At 39.0% G+C, this 20,557-nt stretch overlaps 1 protein-coding gene across 1 annotated transcript in view; it reads left to right on the top strand.

The window, feature by feature from the left end:
• The window catches only part of mrc2 (mannose receptor, C-type 2), a 73,356-nt gene that overhangs the window by 33,141 nt on the left and 19,658 nt on the right, over nucleotides 1–20,557 (top strand). The window contains exons 3-9 of the mRNA XM_079821654.1: nucleotides 13,767–13,940; nucleotides 14,106–14,270; nucleotides 14,467–14,580; nucleotides 15,404–15,547; nucleotides 15,828–16,019; nucleotides 16,220–16,374; nucleotides 18,302–18,406. Of these exons, the coding sequence (XP_079677780.1) occupies nucleotides 13,767–13,940; nucleotides 14,106–14,270; nucleotides 14,467–14,580; nucleotides 15,404–15,547; nucleotides 15,828–16,019; nucleotides 16,220–16,374; nucleotides 18,302–18,406 (1,049 nt within the window). The remainder of the gene's footprint in view (nucleotides 1–13,766; nucleotides 13,941–14,105; nucleotides 14,271–14,466; nucleotides 14,581–15,403; nucleotides 15,548–15,827; nucleotides 16,020–16,219; nucleotides 16,375–18,301; nucleotides 18,407–20,557) is intronic.

Below are 20,557 nucleotides of genomic sequence, written 5' to 3'. Positions count from 1 at the left end.
AAGTTATTAGCAAAAACATGAGTCAAACTTTGGACAGGTGGTGGCGCTAGAGAGATGGATTTAGAGACTCCAAAATTGGTGTGTTTACTATTGGTAATGACTTCTATCAGTGTACCAAATTTCATAACTTTCCCGCAAACGGTTCTATGGGCTGCCATAGACTTCCATGGCGGAATAATAATAATAATAAATATAGCTGCAAGCAGCCATTAACGGGGCCAAGCGCAACAGAAGCAAACAAGGAAGATAGCAGCAGACCAACTGAAAAAATGAGTAAAGACATTTGAAGCAAAACCGTTAAAACACCACATTAAAACATTGAGTTGTACAGTGCCAATGTCATGTTTTGTTCTATTATAGCGCCACCAAGAGGCACAATCCTACAATTTTTTTTATGTGTCATCGGATTGAGCCCATACATGTGTGTGTCAATTTTGGTGAAAATATCTCATTTCGTTTTGGAGTTATAGACATTTATATGAAAAAACATGTAAAAAATGACTGACACTTGACTTTGATTGGATTTTACTACCCCTTACTATCAATATTTTGACATTTGGGCATTGACGTATAGCTATCGACCTATGTTTCCGATTTTCTGGCGCTCGTTTCGTCTCGATCGGACTAGCGGTTTCGAAGATATCAGCTAATGTTTTTTAAGCGCTAAATTACCGCGCTGCACAAACCATACGCTGAAACCTGGCAAGTCTGGTATCGTTGGACTTGGCAAGGATTCAGGAGACAAAAAAAGTTAGTCCCATGAAAATAAGTCAACCCCACTTAAAGTTATAGGCGTTTGAAAAAAAAAATTATCCACTAGGTGGCGCTGTTTTGAAACTTGTCAGGCTACTTCAGAACATCGTGCTGATGACCCATACCGAGTTTCGTAAAAATCCGTTCATGCGTTCATAAAATACAGCATTTTAGAACATAATTCAAAATGGCCGACAGTCAAAATGGCCGATATGGTAAAATTGGATATCAGACGACTCGGCATGCCGTCCTGAATCTAACGAGATCACTTTTATGATTTTTGGACAAATAGTTCAGAAGTTATAAGCAAAAATAGCCATTTTTCGTATCTCCGGACCAGTAGGTGGCGCTGCGCCGAAACGCTGCATGTTGCCTCAAGTCATGCTTGTGATGACTTGTACCAAGTTTGGTTTGAATACGATAAAGCGTTGCGGAGATATTGGCTTAAGTGTGTTTTTTCAAGCATTACGTAAAATTTGTTTGCGTGTAAATCAAAAACGATTTAACGAATCAACTTGAATTCCATGTTTTTTTGTCAACACTGTCTGGAGATGATCTGGTTCAATTTTCGTGTAAATCGGACCAACGGCCTAGGAGGAGTTCGAAAAAGTTGGGTTTCGGTTAATTCAAAATGGCGGGAACATTGTAATGATGTAAATGACGTCATAGGGTGCGATCGAATCGGCTTAAACCAATAAATCGAAAGAAAAAAAGATTTTGTTTCTAGCCCTTATGGTTCAAAAGTTATTAGCAAAAACATGAGTCAAACTTTGGACAGGTGGTGGCGCTAGAGAGATTGATTTAGAGACTCCAAAATTGGTGTGGGTACTATTGGTAATAACCTCTATCAGTGTACCAAATTTCACAACTTTCCCGCAAGCGGTTCTATGGGCTGCCATAGACTTCCATGGCGGAATAATAATAATAATAATAATAATAATAAGAAATCTAACGATTACAATAGGTGCCTCCGCACCTTCGGTGCTTGGCCCCTAATAAATATAGCTGCAAGCAGCCATTAACGGGGCCAAGCGCAACAGAAGCAAACAAGGAAGATAGCAGCAGACCAACTGAAAAAATGAGTAAAGACATTTGAAGCAAAACCGTTAAAACACCACATTAAAACATTGAGTTGTACAGTGCCAATGTCATGTTTTGTTCTATTATAGCGCCACCAAGAGGCACAATCCTACAATTTTTTTTATGTGTCATCGGATTGAGCCCATACATGTGTGTGTCAATTTTGGTGAAAATATCTCATTTCGTTTTGGAGTTATAGACATTTATATGAAAAAACATGTAAAAAATGACTGACACTTGACTTTGATTGGATTTTACTACCCCTTACTATCAATATTTTGACATTTGGGCATTGATGTATAGCTATCGACCTATGTTTCCGATTTTCTGGCGCTGGTTTCGTCTCGATCGGACTAGCGGTTTCGAAGATATCAGCTAATGTTTTTTAAGCGCTAAATTACCGTGCTGCACAAACCATACGCTGAAACCTGGCAAGTCTGGTATCGTTGGACTTGGCAAGGATTCAGGAGACAAAAAAAGTTAGTCCCATGAAAATAAGTCAACCCCACTTAAAGTTATAGGCGTTTGAAAAAAAAAATTATCCACTAGGTGGCGCTGTTTTGAAACTTGTCAGGCTACTTCAGAACATCGTGCTGATGACCCATACCGAGATTCGTAAAAATCCGTTCATGCGTTCATAAAATACAGCATTTTAGAACATAATTCAAAATGGCCGACAGTCAAAATGGCCGATATGGTAAAATTGGATATCAGACGACTCGGCATGCCGTCCTGAATCTAACGAGATCACTTTTATGATTTTTGGACAAATAGTTCAGAAGTTATAAGCAAAAATAGCCATTTTTCGTATCTCCGGACCAGTAGGTGGCGCTGCGCCGAAACGCTGCATGTTGCCTCAAGTCATGCTTGTGATGACTTGTACCAAGTTTGGTTTGAATACGATAAAGCGTTGCGGAGATATTGGCTTAAGTGTGTTTTTTCAAGCATTACGTAAAATTTGTTTGCGTGTAAATCAAAAACGATTTAACAAATCAACTTGAATTCCATGTTTTTTTGTCAACACTGTCTGGAGATGATCTGGTTCAATTTTCGTGTAAATCGGACCAACGGCCTAGGAGGAGTTCGAAAAAGTTGGGTTTCGGTTAATTCAAAATGGCGGGAACATTGTAATGATGTAAATGACGTCATAGGGTGCGATCGAATCGGCTTAAACCAATAAATCGAAAGAAAAAAAGATTTTGTTTCTAGCCCTTATGGTTCAAAAGTTATTAGCAAAAACATGAGTCAAACTTTGGACAGGTGGTGGCGCTAGAGAGATTGATTTAGAGACTCCAAAATTGGTGTGGGTACTATTGGTAATAACCTCTATCAGTGTACCAAATTTCACAACTTTCCCGCAAGCGGTTCTATGGGCTGCCATAGACTTCCATGGCGGAATAATAATAATAATAATAATAATAATAAGAAATCTAACGATTACAATAGGTGCCTCCGCACCTTCGGTGCTTGGCCCCTAATAATAAGAAATCTAACGATTACAATAGGTGCCTCCGCACCTTCGGTGCTTGGCCCCTAATAATAATAATAAGAAATCTAACGATTACAATAGGTGCCTCCGCACCTTCGGTGCTTGGCCCCTAATAAATATAGCTGCAAGCAGCCATTAACGGGGCCAAGCGCAACAGAAGCAAACAAGGAAGATAGCAGCAGACCAACTGAAAAAATGAGTAAAGACATTTGAAGCAAAACCGTTAAAACACCACATTAAAACATTGAGTTGCATAGTGCCAATGTCATGTTTTGTTCTATTATAGCGCCAACAAGAGGCACAATCCTACAATTTTTTGTGTGTCATCGGAGTGAGCCCTTACATGTGTGTGTCAATTTTGGTGAAAATATCTCATTTCGTTTTGGAGTTATAGACATTTATATGAAAAAACATGTAAAAAATGACTGACACTTGACTTTGATTGGATTTTACTACCCCTTAATATCAATATGTTGACATTTGGGTATTAACGTTTAGCTATCGACCTATGTTTCCGATTTTCTGGCGCTGGTTTCGTCTCGATCGGACTAGCGGTTTCGACGATATCAGCTAAAGTTTTTTATGTGCTAAATTACCGCGCTGCGCAAACCATACGCCAAAACCTGGCAATTCTGGTATCGTTGGACTCGGCAAGGATTCAGGAGACAAAATAAGTTAGTCCCATGAAAATAAGTCAACCCCACCCAAAGTTATAAGCGTTTGAAAAAAAAAATTATCCACTAGGTGGCGCTGTTTTGAAACTTGTCAGGCTACTTCAGAGCATCGTGCTGATGACCCATACCGAGTTTCGTAACAATCCGTTCATGCGTTCATAAAATACAGCATTTTAGCACATAATTCAAAATGTCCGACAGTCAAAATGGCCGATATGGTAAAATTGGATATCAGACGACTCGGCATGCCGTCCTGAATCTAACGAGACCACTTTTATGATTTTTGGACAAACAGTTCAGAAGTTATAAGCAAAAATAGCCATTTTTCGTATCTCTGGACCAGTAGGTGGCGCTGCGCCGAAACGCTGCATGTTGCCTCGGGTCATGCTTGTGATGACTTGTACCAAGTTTGGTTTGAATATAATAAAGCGTTGCGGAGATATTGGCTTAAGTGTGTTTTTTCAAGCATTACGTAAAATTTGTTTGCATGTTAATCAAAAACTATTTAACGAATCAACTTGAATTCCATGTTTTTTTGTCAACACTGTCTGGAGATGATCTGGTTAAATTTTCGTGTAAATCGGACCAACGGCCTAGGAGGAGTTCGAAAAAGTTGGGTTTCGGTTAATTCAAAATGGCGGGAAAATTGTAATGAAGGAAATGACGTCATAGGGTGTTATCGAATCGGCTTGAGCCAAGGAATCGAAAGAAAAAAAGATTTTGTTTCTAGCCCTTATGGTTCAAAAGTTATTAGCAAAAACATGAGTCAAACTTTGGACAGGTGGTGGCGCTAGAGAGATGGATTTAGAGACTCCAAAATTGGTGTGTTTACTATTGGTAATGACTTCTATCAGTGTACCAAATTTCATAACTTTCCCGCAAACGGTTCTATGGGCTGCCATAGACTTCCATGGCGGAATAATAATAATAATAATAATAAATATAGCTGCAAGCAGCCATTAACGGGGCCAAGCGCAACAGAAGCAAACAAGGAAGATAGCAGCAGACCAACTGAAAAAATGAGTAAAGACATTTGAAGCAAAACCGTTAAAACACCACATTAAAACATTGAGTTGTACAGTGCCAATGTCATGTTTTGTTCTATTATAGCGCCACCAAGAGGCACAATCCTACAATTTTTTTTATGTGTCATCGGATTGAGCCCATACATGTGTGTGTCAATTTTGGTGAAAATATCTCATTTCGTTTTGGAGTTATAGACATTTATATGAAAAAACATGTAAAAAATGACTGACACTTGACTTTGATTGGATTTTACTACCCCTTACTATCAATATTTTGACATTTGGGCATTGATGTTTAGCTATCGACCTATGTTTCCGATTTTCTGGCGCTGGTTTCGTCTCGATCGGACTAGCGGTTTCGAAGATATCAGCTAATGTTTTTTAAGCGCTAAATTACCGTGCTGCACAAACCATACGCTGAAACCTGGCAAGTCTGGTATCGTTGGACTTGGCAAGGATTCAGGAGACAAAAAAAGTTAGTCCCATGAAAATAAGTCAACCCCACTTAAAGTTATAGGCGTTTGAAAAAAAAAAATATCCACTAGGTGGCGCTGTTTTGAAACTTGTCAGGCTACTTCAGAACATCGTGCTGATGACCCATACCGAGTTTCGTAAAAATCCGTTCATGCGTTCATAAAATACAGCATTTTAGAACATAATTCAAAATGGCCGACAGTCAAAATGGCCGATATGGTAAAATTGGATATCAGACGACTCGGCATGCCGTCCTGAATCTAACGAGATCACTTTTATGATTTTTGGACAAATAGTTCAGAAGTTATAAGCAAAAATAGCCATTTTTCGTATCTCCGGACCAGTAGGTGGCGCTGCGCCGAAACGCTGCATGTTGCCTCAAGTCATGCTTGTGATGACGTGTACCAAGTTTGGTTTGAATACGATAAAGCGTTGCGGAGATATTGGCTTAAGTGTGTTTTTTCAAGCATTACGTAAAATTTGTTTGCGTGTAAATCAAAAACGATTTAACGAATCAACTTGAATTCCATGTTTTTTTGTCAACACTGTCTGGAGATGATCTGGTTCAATTTTCGTGTAAATCGGACCAACGGCCTAGGAGGAGTTTGAAAAAGTTGGGTTTCGGTTAATTCAAAATGGCGGGAACATTGTAATGATGTAAATGACGTCATAGGGTGCGATCGAATCGGCTTAAACCAATAAATCGAAAGAAAAAAAGATTTTGTTTCTAGCCCTTATGGTTCAAAAGTTATTAGCAAAAACATGAGTCAAACTTTGGACAGGTGGTGGCGCTAGAGAGATTGATTTAGAGACTCCAAAATTGGTGTGGGTACTATTGGTAATAACCTCTATCAGTGTACCAAATTTCACAACTTTCCCGCAAGCGGTTCTATGGGCTGCCATAGACTTCCATGGCGGAATAATAATAATAATAAATATAGCTGCAAGCAGCCATTAACGGGGCCAAGCGCAACAGAAGCAAACAAGGAAGATAGCAGCAGACCAACTGAAAAAATGAGTAAAGACATTTGAAGCAAAACCGTTAAAACACCACATTAAAACATTGAGTTGCATAGTGCCAATGTCATGTTTTGTTCTATTATAGCGCCAACAAGAGGCAAAATCCTACAATTTCTTTTGTGTCATCGGAGTGAGCCCTTACATGTGTGTGTCAATTTTGGTGAAAATATCTCATTTCGTTTTGGAGTTATAGACATTTATATGAAAAAACATGTAAAAAATGACTGACACTTGACTTTGATTGGATTTTACTACCCCTTAATATCAATATTTTGACATTTGGGCATTAACGTATAGCTATCGACCTATGTTTCCGATTTTCTGGCGCTGGTTTCGTCTCGATCGGACTAGCGGTTTCGACGATATCAGCTAAAGTTTTTTATGCGCTAAATTACCGCGCTGCGCAAACCATACGCCGAAACCTGGCAATTCTGGTATCGTTGGACTCGGCAAGGATTCAGGAGACAAAATAAGTTAGTCCCATGAAAATAAGTCAACCCCACCCAAAGTTATAAGCGTTTGAAAAAAAAAATTATCCACTAGGTGGCGCTGTTTTGAAACTTGTCAGGCTACTTCAGAGCATCGTGCTGATGACCCATACCGAGTTTCGTAACAATCCGTTCATGCGTTCATAAAATACAGCATTTTAGCACATAATTCAAAATGTCCGACAGTCAAAATGGCCGATATGGTAAAATTGGATATCAGACGACTCGGCATGCCGTCCTGAATCTAACGAGACCACTTTTATGATTTTTGGACAAACAGTTCAGAAGTTATAAGCAAAAATAGCCATTTTTCGTATCTCTGGACCAGTAGGTGGCGCTGCGCCGAAACGCTGCATGTTGCCTCGGGTCATGCTTGTGATGACTTGTACCAAGTTTGGTTTGAATATAATAAAGCGTTGCGGAGATATTGGCTTAAGTGTGTTTTTTCAAGCGTTACGTAAAATGTGTTTGCATGTTAATCAAAAACTATTTAACGAATCAACTTGAATTCCATGTTTTTTTGTCAACACTGTCTGGAGATGATCTGGTTAAATTTTCGTGTAAATCGGACCAACGGCCTAGGAGGAGTTCGAAAAAGTTGGGTTTCGGTTAATTCAAAATGGCGGGAAAATTGTAATGAAGGAAATGACGTCATAGGGTGTTATCGAATCGGCTTGAGCCAAGGAATCGAAAGAAAAAAAGATTTTGTTTCTAGCCCTTATGGTTCAAAAGTTATTAGCAAAAACATGAGTCAAACTTTGGACAGGTGGTGGCGCTAGAGAGATGGATTTAGAGACTCCAAAATTGGTGTGTTTACTATTGGTAATGACTTCTATCAGTGTACCAAATTTCATAACTTTCCCGCAAACGGTTCTATGGGCTGCCATAGACTTCCATGGCGGAATAATAATAATAATAATAATAATAATAAGAAATCTAACGATTACAATAGGTGCCTCCGCACCTTCGGTGCTTGGCCCCTAATAATAATAATAAGAAATCTAACGATTACAATAGGTGCCTCCGCACCTTCGGTGCTTGGCCCCTAATAATAAGAAATCTAACGATTACAATAGGTGCCTCCGCACCTTCGGTGCTTGGCCCCTAATAATAAGAAATCTAACGATTACAATAGGTGCCTCCGCACCTTCGGTGCTTGGCCCCTAATAATAAGAAATCTAACGATTACAATAGGTGCCTCCGCACCTTCGGTGCTTGGCCCCTAATAAAAACGATACAGGTATAAAAGAATGAAAAGAGTAAAACGATGCAAAGATGAAACAGGGTTAAATTGAAGCATAAAATAAAGTGAAAGCAGTTTGGACAAAGCACAGTGGTCATTCAGTAAATGCATAGCTAAACAGATGTGTTTTGAGTCTATATTTGAAAGTGGCTACTGTTGGAGCACATCTGATCTGTTCAGGAAGCTGGTTCCAGCTACGGCTGGCATAATAGCTAAACGCAGACTCTCCTTGCTTTGAGTGAACCCTTGGTATTTCTAACTGACTTGGTCCTGATGATCTGAGTGATCTGTTGGGTTTGTATTCTGCATCAGCATTGTATCAGCATATCTGCAATGTATTGAGGTCCTAGGCCATTTAGTGATTTATATACCAGTAATAATACTTTAAAATCTATTCTAAATGTAACTGGAAGCCAGTGTAAAGAGCTGAGGACTGGTGTGATATGGTCATATTGTCATATTTTGACCATATTGGTCAGAATCCTGGCAGCAGCGTTCTGTATGAGCTGCAGCTGTCTAATGGTCTTTTTGGGAAGGTCGGTGAGAAAACCATTACAATAGTCCACCCTACTGGTGATAAAAGCATGAACGAGTTTCTCTAGGTCTTGTCCGGAAACAAAGCATCTAATTCTTGATATATTTTTGAGATGATTGTAAGCTGATTTAGTTATTGCTTTGACAGGACTACTGAAACTCAGGTCTGACTCCAAAATCACACCCAGATTCCTGACTTGATCTTTAGTTGTTTGACCCCTTGCTTCAAGGTATGCATTCACCTTGAGAATTTCATCTTTGTTTCCAAATGCAATGACATCATACTTATAAAGCCCTTTCCACTACAAAGTAGCCCAAAGGGCTGTGCAATAACAATGAAAGGATGTCTAGAAATAATGATTAAACAGAACAGAAAACAAATAACAGAAAAAAATCAACAGTAAAAAGGACGGTAACGATAGCAGTTTGAAGGTTGCTGCGCGTTCAGTGTTTTCAGCTGGGCAGAATGGATTTAATTCAAATTTATCTTTAATCTGACCCCATTTTATCAGAATCTCTCATTTAGGATAGAATGCCAATTGGTTGTTTGGTCATTTAGATTTAAAGGTCCCGTTCTTCGTGTTTTTTTGAAGCTTTGATTGTGTTTACAGTGTGCAATATAACATGTGTTCATGTTTCGCGTGTAAAAAAACACAGTATTTTTCACACAATGTACTTATCTGTGTACCGCTGTTTTCACTGTCCTAAAAACGGCTGGTGATTTCCTCTTTCTATGAAGTCCCTCCTTCAGAAATACGTAACGAGTTCTGATTGTGCCAGCGCTTACCGTTTTGTAATTCGACCGCAGCTTAGCGCACGTGCCAGCAGTTCCTGTGTTGTGATTCGACAGCAGCTTAGCGCATGTTGGAAAGGTCACGCCTCTTAACGGAGAGATGTATGCGTTCAATAATCTCTACAGCGTCCCTGGGAAAGCCAAACAAAGGTGATTTGACTCCTGGATGAAAATAACAGCGTCTCGACGACATGGCGATAAACACACTCAACGCAACAGTTCCTTTTCTCCACGCGACACGTCCGCTTCTCCACGTGGGACAGCAACAAGACCGCGCCCCCTTTTTCGCGTTTCTTTGTGGGCGGAGGTAAGTCTGTTCTACTGTTCTACTGACGTAATTAAAGAAGGAAGTACCAGGATGTAGTCCAAGCCAGCCGTTCGCTGTAGGCTTTGAAAGGGAACTTCTGTTAAATAAAATATCTCGTTTGGCATTGAACTTTGAGCTTTATAATTTTACAGGTATTATTTATGCTCTAACAGCAACATTACACACTAACTAAAGTTTGAACAATGGGATCATGCGGAATGGGACCTTTAATAGTTAGTCACACATTTAATCATTCCGTTTAACCCTTCATTGCCATAATCTACTAGAGAATTATAGAGCAAGTCAGAATAGATCGAAAATGTAACAATTTATTAACAGTCAGGTAAATGTATAATGCCAATTACATAATACACAGAAATCTCTATTAAATGGAAACACAAAATCATGGTTATGGTTACACTTAAAATAGTATCAAATGGATGTGTGATGATAAACTTAAACCCTTAATTGTACTCAGCATGTAGAATGTTACCTGAGAGAGAGAGAGAGAGAGAGAGAGAGAGAGAGAGAGAGAGAGAGAGAGAGAGAGGGGACAGAGCCAAAGAGCAGGCCCTAAGCAGAGAAAGGCAGAGAATAAAAGAGACAGAGCTATTGTTGTGATCTTCTTTTATCCTTTTCCCTGATGTCACCAAACTCAAATATGACCCATTCAAAACGGACCAAAACGTGAGACATTCAAAACTAACCAATCAGACCAAGCTTCTCCCGTACTAAAGGTGTGACACACATTTGGCCTGCAGGCCTTCCTTTGTCTTTAGAAATTCCAAATGGCCCTTCTGATGAGATTAAGAAGGGGGTTGCCAACAGTAAAGCAAATGTCTTTGTTCAATTTCAAATATCTTGGGTAAGACGGGGGTTGTCAATAGTAAAGCAAATATCTTTGTTCAATTATTTTCAACCTTACACAAGTATGTTTTCAGTCGAGCTTTAAAAGTGCTAATTGAGAGTACAGATCTGATGTCAGGTGGAAGGGTATTCCACAGTCTCGGACCAGCAACAGTAAATACCAGATCCCCTTTAGATTTCACACGTGTTTTAGGAATTGCGAGTAGTAGGCAATTTAATGATCTTCAAGGTCTACTAGAATTCATATGATATTCAATATTCGTAATATATTCTGGGGCCAGACCATGGACAGCTTTATAGACATAGAGCATCACCTTGTAATGAATCTGAAATTTAAAGGACAACTCCGGTGAAAAATGAACCTAGGGGTAATTAACTCATGGTTACCGAGTAGATCGTTCTCTGGGATGCGTTTTCATGAAAATCGAATGTAAAGAGTTTTATTTCTAAAAACAGATTAGCTTATAATGCTAGTCTATGGGGCATAGAATAAGTCAAATTAAATGGCTAGTTAATACCACTAACAAGGCTCAAAATAGCCTCACACTAACGGTAGCATAATGAGGGTCCCTACATGCAAACCGAAGCATTGAGAACTTTGTAAGTGTACAAACAGTTTAATAAGAAGATACTTTATAAAGACGGTACATTACGCGTATACAGACAGGAGCCATCTTGGAAAACAGTCTCGACAAGTCGAGCCACGAACGCTGTGCTAAGAGATGAACTGTGACTTGGAATCTCATATGGTCCGTTGTTTCCGGAAGAAAGCACTGAACGCAACAGAGAAAATAAATAAATAAAAATAATTTTAAAAAAAACTGAACGCAACAGAGACTAGTGCGTCCAAAGGATACACACTAAAGAGATGGCGGATTATTCAACCGACTCGACTTGTCGAGACTGTTTTCCAAGATGGCTCCTGTCTGTATATGCGTAATGTACTGTCTTTATAAAGTATCTTCTTATTAAACTGTTTGTACACATACAAAATTCTCAATGCTTCGGTTTGCATGTAGGGACCCTCATTATGCTACCGTTAGTGTGAGGCTATTTTGAGCCTTGTTAGTGGTATTAACTAGCCATTTAATTGTACTTATTCTTTGCCCCATATACTAGCGTCATAAGCTAATCTGTTTTTAGAGATAAAACTCGTTACATTCGACTTTCATGAAAACGCATCCCAGAGAACGATCTACTCGGTAACCATGTGTTAATTACCCCTAGGTTCATTTTTCATCGGAGTTGTCCTTTAACCGGAAGCCAGTGCAGTTTTTCCAATATTGGGGTAATATGCTCCCTTTTCTTTGTGCTCGTGAGGAATATCGTAGCCGCATTCTGGACCAATTGTAATTTCGAATGCCTGATCGGTGTGTGTATTTATTGGTGGGTTTAAAATTACCTGTAGCTGAACTGTCAATGGAATTGTTTAGGAGCCAGAATCATTAAGTGGAATGGCAACTTCATTTAAGCTGGCACTGTTGAAGCAGACACTTCACACGCAGCTCAGATTCCTCTTCTCTCATTCCTCTCACCTCTGTGTTTCTCAGTCTCAGTGCTGTGACGGGTCGTTCCTGACAGAAAGTTGCCACTGACATATGCCAGCAAAGGGCTGTGTTTGTGCTTAAGTGTGTGTGTGTGTGTTTGCATACAAGAATTAAATTGTGTAAGTTCTGAAAGTTCAACTGAGAGTCAAGCCTTTGGAAGTGAATTTCTGTTTTTATTGAGTGTCCTACTTATCCACATCTCTGAGCTACAGCAGGGGTAGAACTGTCACACAACTACACACTCTCTCTCCAGTCTGACATGCATTCTCTCTTTTTTTCTATGAAGTTATCTTCATTTTGTTCTCGTAACTCATTTCTCTCGCTTCCTTCGACCCCCCCCCCCTCTTTTTATCTCTTTGTTGACTGAGAGCTAATCTGTACAGTCAGACAGAATGCCCAGGGGTTTCTATAGTAACAGCTGCATTCCAACAGAGGGGCAACCGAGAGGAAGAAAGTGTGAAAATGCAAACAGGGAAGGAGAGGGGCGGGTTAAGAGTTCAGGAAGGAAGGCAGAAGTTTCACATAGACATGAACAGACTATTAAGTATCATATATTTCACTGCATCTATCTATCTATCTATCTATCTATCTATCTATCTATCTATCTATCTATCTATCTATCTATCTATCTATCTATCTATCTATCTATCTATCTATCTATCTATCTATCTATCTATCTATCTATCTATCTATCTATCTATCTATCTATCTATCTATCTATCTATCTATCTATCTATCTATCTATCCATCCATCCATCCATCCATCCATCCATCCATCCATCCATCCATCCATCCATCCATCCATCCATCCATCCATCCATCCATCCATCCATCCATCCATCCATCCATCCATCCATCCATCCATCCATCCATCCATCCATCCATCCAAATCAGAGTCTATTTAACACAGTTATGTCCAGCCATAGACTGGGTAAACCCAGCCTGATCTGCCGGCGATTTGATTTCACCCAGCAACTCAGTCTGGAAACCTGTACATTCATTTTAACTGCTTCTGTTACACTTTTGCGGGAACCAATCACAGACTGGCTTATCCACCTGGCACGCCATTGGCGGGTTTAACACGATGACGGATAGAGAAGCGATGGGGTCTGTGGTCTGATTGGTTGAAGGACTATCCAATTGCATACGGGAGTCATTTGAATTATGTTCGTTTATCACGCCTCTTGTGCAGTAGAAAATACAGAGCAGACTCCCCTGACCAAAGTCCAATCTTAAATTGAGCTTGGTCTGGTGATAGCCAGACAAGTCCAGCCACACAGTCTGACCAAATAAAAAGCATTTTTTCACCCATGACTGCCAGGTAACATTAACATAGTGGGAAGTTAGTTGTGGTATAACTACTTTATAGTTGATACTGAAACTTGCATAAAACAAGTAGACGGCAATAAAATGGAATCTTGAGTGCTTTGGGGTTAGGGTTCCCATGTTTCTCTTTCTCTTCTTCTCCATAGAAATCTACACCATCCAAGGAAACTCTCACGGCAGCCCATGTTACTTCCCCTTCCTGTATGATGGCCAGTGGTTCCACAGCTGCACCAGTGTGGGCAGGGAAGATGGTTTTAACTGGTGTGCCACTACCCATGATTACGGAAAGGATCAACGCTGGGGTTTCTGCCCAGTAAAGAGTGAGTGAATTCAGCTAAATCCTGTTCATGTCATTAACAGACCTGACCTGTTAAATTCAGGACATTCTTTCACTGTTTTAGTCTGGCAGCGGGAATGTGAGACTACTGTACATCATAGAGCACACATTCCTGCTCACTAAAATGCATCCCTCTCTCTTTCCAAAGGTGCCGACTGTGAGACATTTTGGGACATAAGCCATTTGATGGATAACTGTTACCAGTTTAACTTTCAGGCCACGCTGTCTTGGAGTGAAGCACGAACCAGCTGCCAACAGCAGGGAGCAGACCTGCTCAGCATCACTAAAGTAGAGGAACAAATCTATATCAATGGTGAGAGACAGAGGGAAATAAACGCGATTACATTCATTACATTAATGAAGTTATTTGGGTTGGAAAGAGATTCAAATGAAAGGATTCTGGTAAATGCAGAAAACCAGACCAATATTGCTACTCTCGCTTTTGTTTAAAACTCTGTGGAATGTGTTTATAACGTGTGTGTGTGTGTGTGTGTGTGTGTGTACTGTAGGTTTGCTAACTGTGTACAGCGCCACCCTGTGGACGGGTCTGAATGACTTGGATCTCAATGGTGGCTGGCAGTGGGCTGACTCCGCCCCTCTCAAATACCTAAACTGGGAAGCAGGTGAGACCCCACCCCTTATACAGCCACACCCTCATATAACCACACCCTCCCTGACACTGAATTAGTAGAACTTTAGTTATTGAAAATAGCAGCAACTTGTCATTTATTACAAGGCTCACTGGAATATGTGATTCTGAATAATTGAAGAATTCTGCAGTCAAATATTTTCATATAATGACAGCTACACTGTCTGTTTAGCTACATTTAGTTTCTGTGGTAGTCTTTTGTAGCACTTTACACTTACAGTTTCTTCTTACATACATTAATTAAATGATTTTAACTCGATTCAAATCAGCATATTTGAATGATTTCTGAAGGAGCGCGAGTAATGATGCTGAAAATACAGCTTTGCATCACAGGAATAAATTATGTTTAAAAAGATTTTCAAATAGAAAACAATTTAAACAGTTATACATTTTAATAATTTTTCACAATATTATTGTTTTACTGTATATTCAATTAGATGAATGCTGGCTAGGTGAGCATAAGAGTGTACTTTCAAAAACATTTTTTAAAATCTTACCGTCCCCAAACTTTTTAACGGTAGTGAATTTACTTACTTATTTACTTGTTTGTTTGTTAGCCTTGTTAGTTAGTTGTTGGGATAATGTACAGTCAGCACTCAGTCAGCAGCAGTGACAAAACAATAAACCAATAATGACCAGCTGACTATATGCTTTTCTTACATATGAAACTGTAAAATGAAACTCTCTTTTGAGTTCTTGGTAGTTTTTATTTTATTTGGCACAGAAAATATGTAAGAGCTCATTTGCATTTCTATTAGGAAGGATGTGATACTATCCCATGTGTGTGTGTGTTGTAGAAATGCCAAGCTATGACGAGGAAGAAAGCTGTGGAGTGATCAGCACCGATGCGCAGGGTCGCTGGCACAACCGGGACTGTTCAGTGGCTCTGCCTTACATTTGCAAGAAACGGCCGAACGCCACACTCGACCCCTTCACCACAGGTATTTGTGTAGTGTGTGAATGCACATTTGTGGCTTGTGGTTCACATAAATGTACCGCGCAATGTTACCACTGCTTACACTTATACTTTAAATGATTAAATATGATTTGATTTATTTCAGAGGTAAACCTTGTCTGGCCCAGCCATGCAATTTGAGTATCTTTACCCAAAATTGCATGGTTTTTTTTTCATGCCTTGGAGTTTTAAGTTTGGATTGTGCTGATCTACCTGAAAGTCTGCTATGTTCTCAAAGATTTCACCTGTGTCTATGTGTGAAACAGACTCCTGGGCAGATGACGGGCGGTACCAGTGTGATGTAGGCTGGCAGAATTTCCAGGCGGGCTGCTATAGGCTGAACTCAGACAACCTGGACTGGAGCTCCGCCCTCAAAATTTGTCAGAAAATGGAGGCTAACCTCGTTAGCATTCACACCCTCCCAGAGCTCGAATTTATCACTAAGCACATGAAGAAAGGTATAGACATGCTAATGCCATTTAGAAATATATAGAGAATATTATTTTTATCAGTATTTTAGTCTTTTCAGTAAAAAAACAAGACATTGCCTTTTTTTTTGTTGAGCACAAACATCACAAAATTTTGTTCATTTTAAAATAATATATAATTTGGCACAATCTCCATGATGTTTCAGACTCTCTCTCTTCCTGTCTCTTAGACATAGAGGAGTTGTGGATTGGTCTACATGATACAGCTATGCAGATGAACTTTGAATGGACGGATCGCACTCCAGTCATCTTCACTTACTGGCACCCGTTTGAACCCAACAATTTCCGAAGCGTTAATGAGGATTGTGTCACCATCTGGGGTCCTGTGAGTATGCATTATATTTGTGTGTGTTTGTGTGTGTGTATATACAGTGCATCCGGAAAGTAACATCTCAATGATGATCAGTGGAAACAGGATGCACCTGAGCTCAATTTTGAGTTCCATGGCAAAGGCTGTGAATACTTATGCTTAATACTTATATTATTTCTTTTGTTATTTTTTTTAAATTCGCAAATATTTCAAACAAACTTCTTTCACGTTGTCATTATGGGATATTGTTTTGTAGAATTTTGAAGAAAATGATTTTAATACATTTTGGACTAAGGCTGTAACATAACAAAATGTGGAAAAACTGAAGCACTGTGAATACTTTCCAGATGCACTCTCTCTCTCTCTCTCTCTCTCTCTCTCTCTCTCTATATATATATATATATATATATATATATATATATATATATACACCGATCAGACATAACATTAAGAAGTGATATGAAGTGAATATCACTGATTATCTTTTCATCATGGCACCTGTTAGTGGGTGGGATGCATTAGGCAGCAAGTGAACATTTTGTCCTCAAAGTTGATGTGTTAGAAGCAGGAAAAATGGGCAAGCGTAAGGATTTGAGGGAGTTTAACAAGGGCCAAATCATGATGGCTAGACGACTGGGTCAGAGCATCTCCAAAACTGCAGCTCTTGTGGGGATGTTCCCGGTCTGCAGTGGTCAGTATCTATAAAAAAAAAAAAACATGTTTTCTTTTACATCATGTGAATGGCTGGGTGCGTGTCCGTCCCTTACCTGGGGAACACATGGCACCAGGATGCATTATGGGAAGAAGGCAAGCCGGTGGAGGCAGTGTGATGCTTTGGGCAATGTTCTGCTGGGAAACCTTGGGTCCTGCCATCCATGTGGATGTTACTTTGACACGTACCAACTACCAAAGCATTGTTGCAGACCATGTACACCCTTTCATGGAAACGGTATTCCCTGGTGGCTGTGGCCTCTTTCAGCAGGATAATGTGTCCTGCCACAAAGCGAAAATGGTTCAAGAATGGTTTGAGGAGCACAACAATGAGTTTGAGGTGTTGACTTGGCCTCCACATTTCCCAGCATCTGTGGGATGTGCTGAACAAACAAGTCCGATCCATGGGGGCCCCACCTCTCAACTTACAGGACTTAAAGGATCTGCTGCTAACATCTTGGTGCCAGATAGCACAGCACACCTTCAGGGGTCTAGTGGAGTCCATTCCTCGGCGGGTCAAGGCTTTTTTGACAGCAAAAGGGGGACCAACATAATATTAGGAAGGTGGTCATAATGTTATACCTGATCGGTGTATAAATACACTATATTGTTCAAAAGTTTTAGATCTGTAAGATTTTTAAATGTTTTTTAAAAGAAGTCTCTTCTGCTCACCAAGGCTGCATGTATTTGATCCAAAATACAGCAAAAACAGTAATAGTGTGAAATATTTTTCAATTTGAATATATTTTAAAAAGTAATTTATTCCTATGATTTCAAAACAGAATGTTCAGCATCATTACTCCAGTCTTCAGTGTCACATGATCCTTTAGAAATCAGTCTGATATGATGATTTTCTGCTCAAGAAACATTTATTATTAATATCAATGTTGAAAACAGTTGTGCACAATTTTTTTCAGGATACTGATGAATAGAAAGTTCAAAAGACATTAACATTATACACTACAGTTTTTTGGAAAGAAATTAAAGAAATGTATACTTTTTATGTTAAAATCAGCATATCAGAATGATTTCATTGTTGGTGAGCATAAGATACTTCTTTTAAAAGCATCTTTTTAAAAAATCCAGGTTTTTGTAAACTGTCTGACTAATGTTAATGGATATGCATCTGTTTTTCTTTAAACTCATGATTAAGACAGCAATCCTAAAAGGCTAAATTTACAGCAGCTTCATAATGATAACCCCTCATTATACAGTATGTGTGTGTTTGTAGGAGGGCCGCTGGAACGATAGCCCATGTAATTACTCGCTGCCCTCGATCTGTAAGAAAACAGCTCAAAAGGCTGACGACCGGATAGAGGACCACGGCTGCAAACGGGTAAATCTCTCTGTTGCCTTTTTCCTTCCGTCTCCCATTCGTCTTTGTCATTCTCCCTTTTTCATTTGTTTTAACCCTCTAATTATCCTTTCTTGTTTTGTTCTCTGCAGCTCCTGCAGTCTTCTGTTTGTTACTTCTGTTTAGCTGGACCCTTCCCCCCCCACCACACATACTTTCTGTCGCCCTCTTTCTCTCTGCATAAAGCCTCTATTCACAGTCGCTGCTGTGTCATGCTGTTAAAGCTCCAGATGTGGTCAGTAGACCCAGACCTGCCACAACCATACAATAAACAGAGAAGTCTGACTCACACACGCTAGTCTTCATAATTCATAACTGTTTTCTAAAAGTTTGAGGTCATGGACCAAGTTACCCTCTCACAGACACAAAATATGCATACGTCGGCTAAATTTAATTCTCATTGCCCACATTTCTGTCACCCCTCCACCCATTTCATTCAGGTCTCTCTAAAGGAAAACAATTTGTTTTAAATGAGTGTGTGCATTATTGCAGTTACCTTGCTGTGACCCTGCAGGCATCTGTTAAATAAGAGCTGTGACCCTGGATGCCATCACCTAGGTCAGAGTTCAGAGGTTATCGTGGTTACTACCATAAAGCTTTAAAACAGACTGTTTGATTAAGTTACTTCTTTCCCTGAAGAAAACAGTTCTTGCACATTGCTCTTTGGTTGTAAGTGTTCTGATTGGTTTTTAGCATGATGTTATGCAGTTCTGGGTGGTTGCACTGTGATGTTCTGCTCCAGAGATATGACCCAGGCCCCTCCTCTAATGTAGATCTGTGGGATTTTTTTTCACCTGTTTATCATCCACCGGGCAAATTATGTATACTACTTGCAGAAATAATAGCACACAATTCTTCAGTAAACCGCACAATTTGAGATATCATTCATAGTCGTAGCACAAATGGATGATTATGTGTTCTAATTGAATATTTAGGTTTAGGGGGTTGTTTTAATCCCAAATGACAGCAGTAGTAAAAGTGACGTGTGCCTAGTATACTTCATATAATTACAGTGCAATATTTTACTTCATATTACTTCCTTTTATTTTTCTACTCCACAATTTACTTTTACTCCAGCCCCATTTTTAACTTCATTTTGTAGATCATTTCAGCAATTTTGATTTGATCAGTCATTAAAATCTAACCGTCAACAGGAACATTAGCATAATATTTGCATACTGGATATTGATTGGTTTATTATGATTGATTGATTTATTTACACTACCATTCAAAGATTTTTGGTAATACTTTACAATAAGGTTGTATTAGTTAACATTAGTTAACTACATTAGTTAACATAAACTAATAATGAACTGCACTTTTAAAGCATTTATTTATCTTTGTTAATGTTAATTTCAACATTTACTAATACTTTATTAAAATCTTGTTAACATTAGTTAATGCACCGTGAACTAACATGAACAAACCATGAACAGCTGGATTTTAATGAACTAACGTTAACAAAGATGAACTAATGCTGAACAGAGGTGTTGATCATGGTTAGTTCATGTTAACTAATGTCAACTAATAAAAACCTTATTGTAAAGTGTTACCAGATTTTTTAAATACTTTTAAGTTAATGCTTTTATTCAGCGAGTATGCATTAAAATCCTCAATAGTGACAGTAAAGACATTTACAGTCTAATGTTACAAAAGATCTCAAACATTATCTCAAATAAATAAATATCTTTCTATTCATCAAAGAATTCTGAAAAAATGATCACGATTTCCACAAAAATATTAAGCACCACAACTGTTTTCAACATTGATAATAATAACACATGTTTCTTAAGCAGCAAATGAGCATATTAGAATAATTTCTGGAAAATCATGTTACTGAAGACTGGAGAAAGGATGCTGAAAATAGTTTTACATCACATGAATACATTTTATTTTAAAATATATTTGTCATGGGTTGGTTCCACAATGAGGCAAGTATTGAACTAAATAAAACAAACCACTCTGGCACAGGAGTAACGTAAACCAAGCTTAACATCGACAACACCAGACAAAGAATTGAACTGAACAGAGGGTATAAATACACCAAACGGTGGAGCTAAACAAGACAGATGAACACAATGTTACTATGAAAACAAATAAGCACACACAAGGGCAACCAAGGCCCTGTCCCAA

This window comes from Gobio gobio, assembly GCF_949357685.1.
Source record: "Gobio gobio genome assembly, chromosome: 1".
Classification (NCBI taxonomy): Eukaryota; Metazoa; Chordata; class Actinopteri; order Cypriniformes; family Gobionidae; genus Gobio; species Gobio gobio.
Note: the sequence above shows the minus strand (reverse complement) of the source record. Positions and strands in the feature narration are given on the sequence as shown.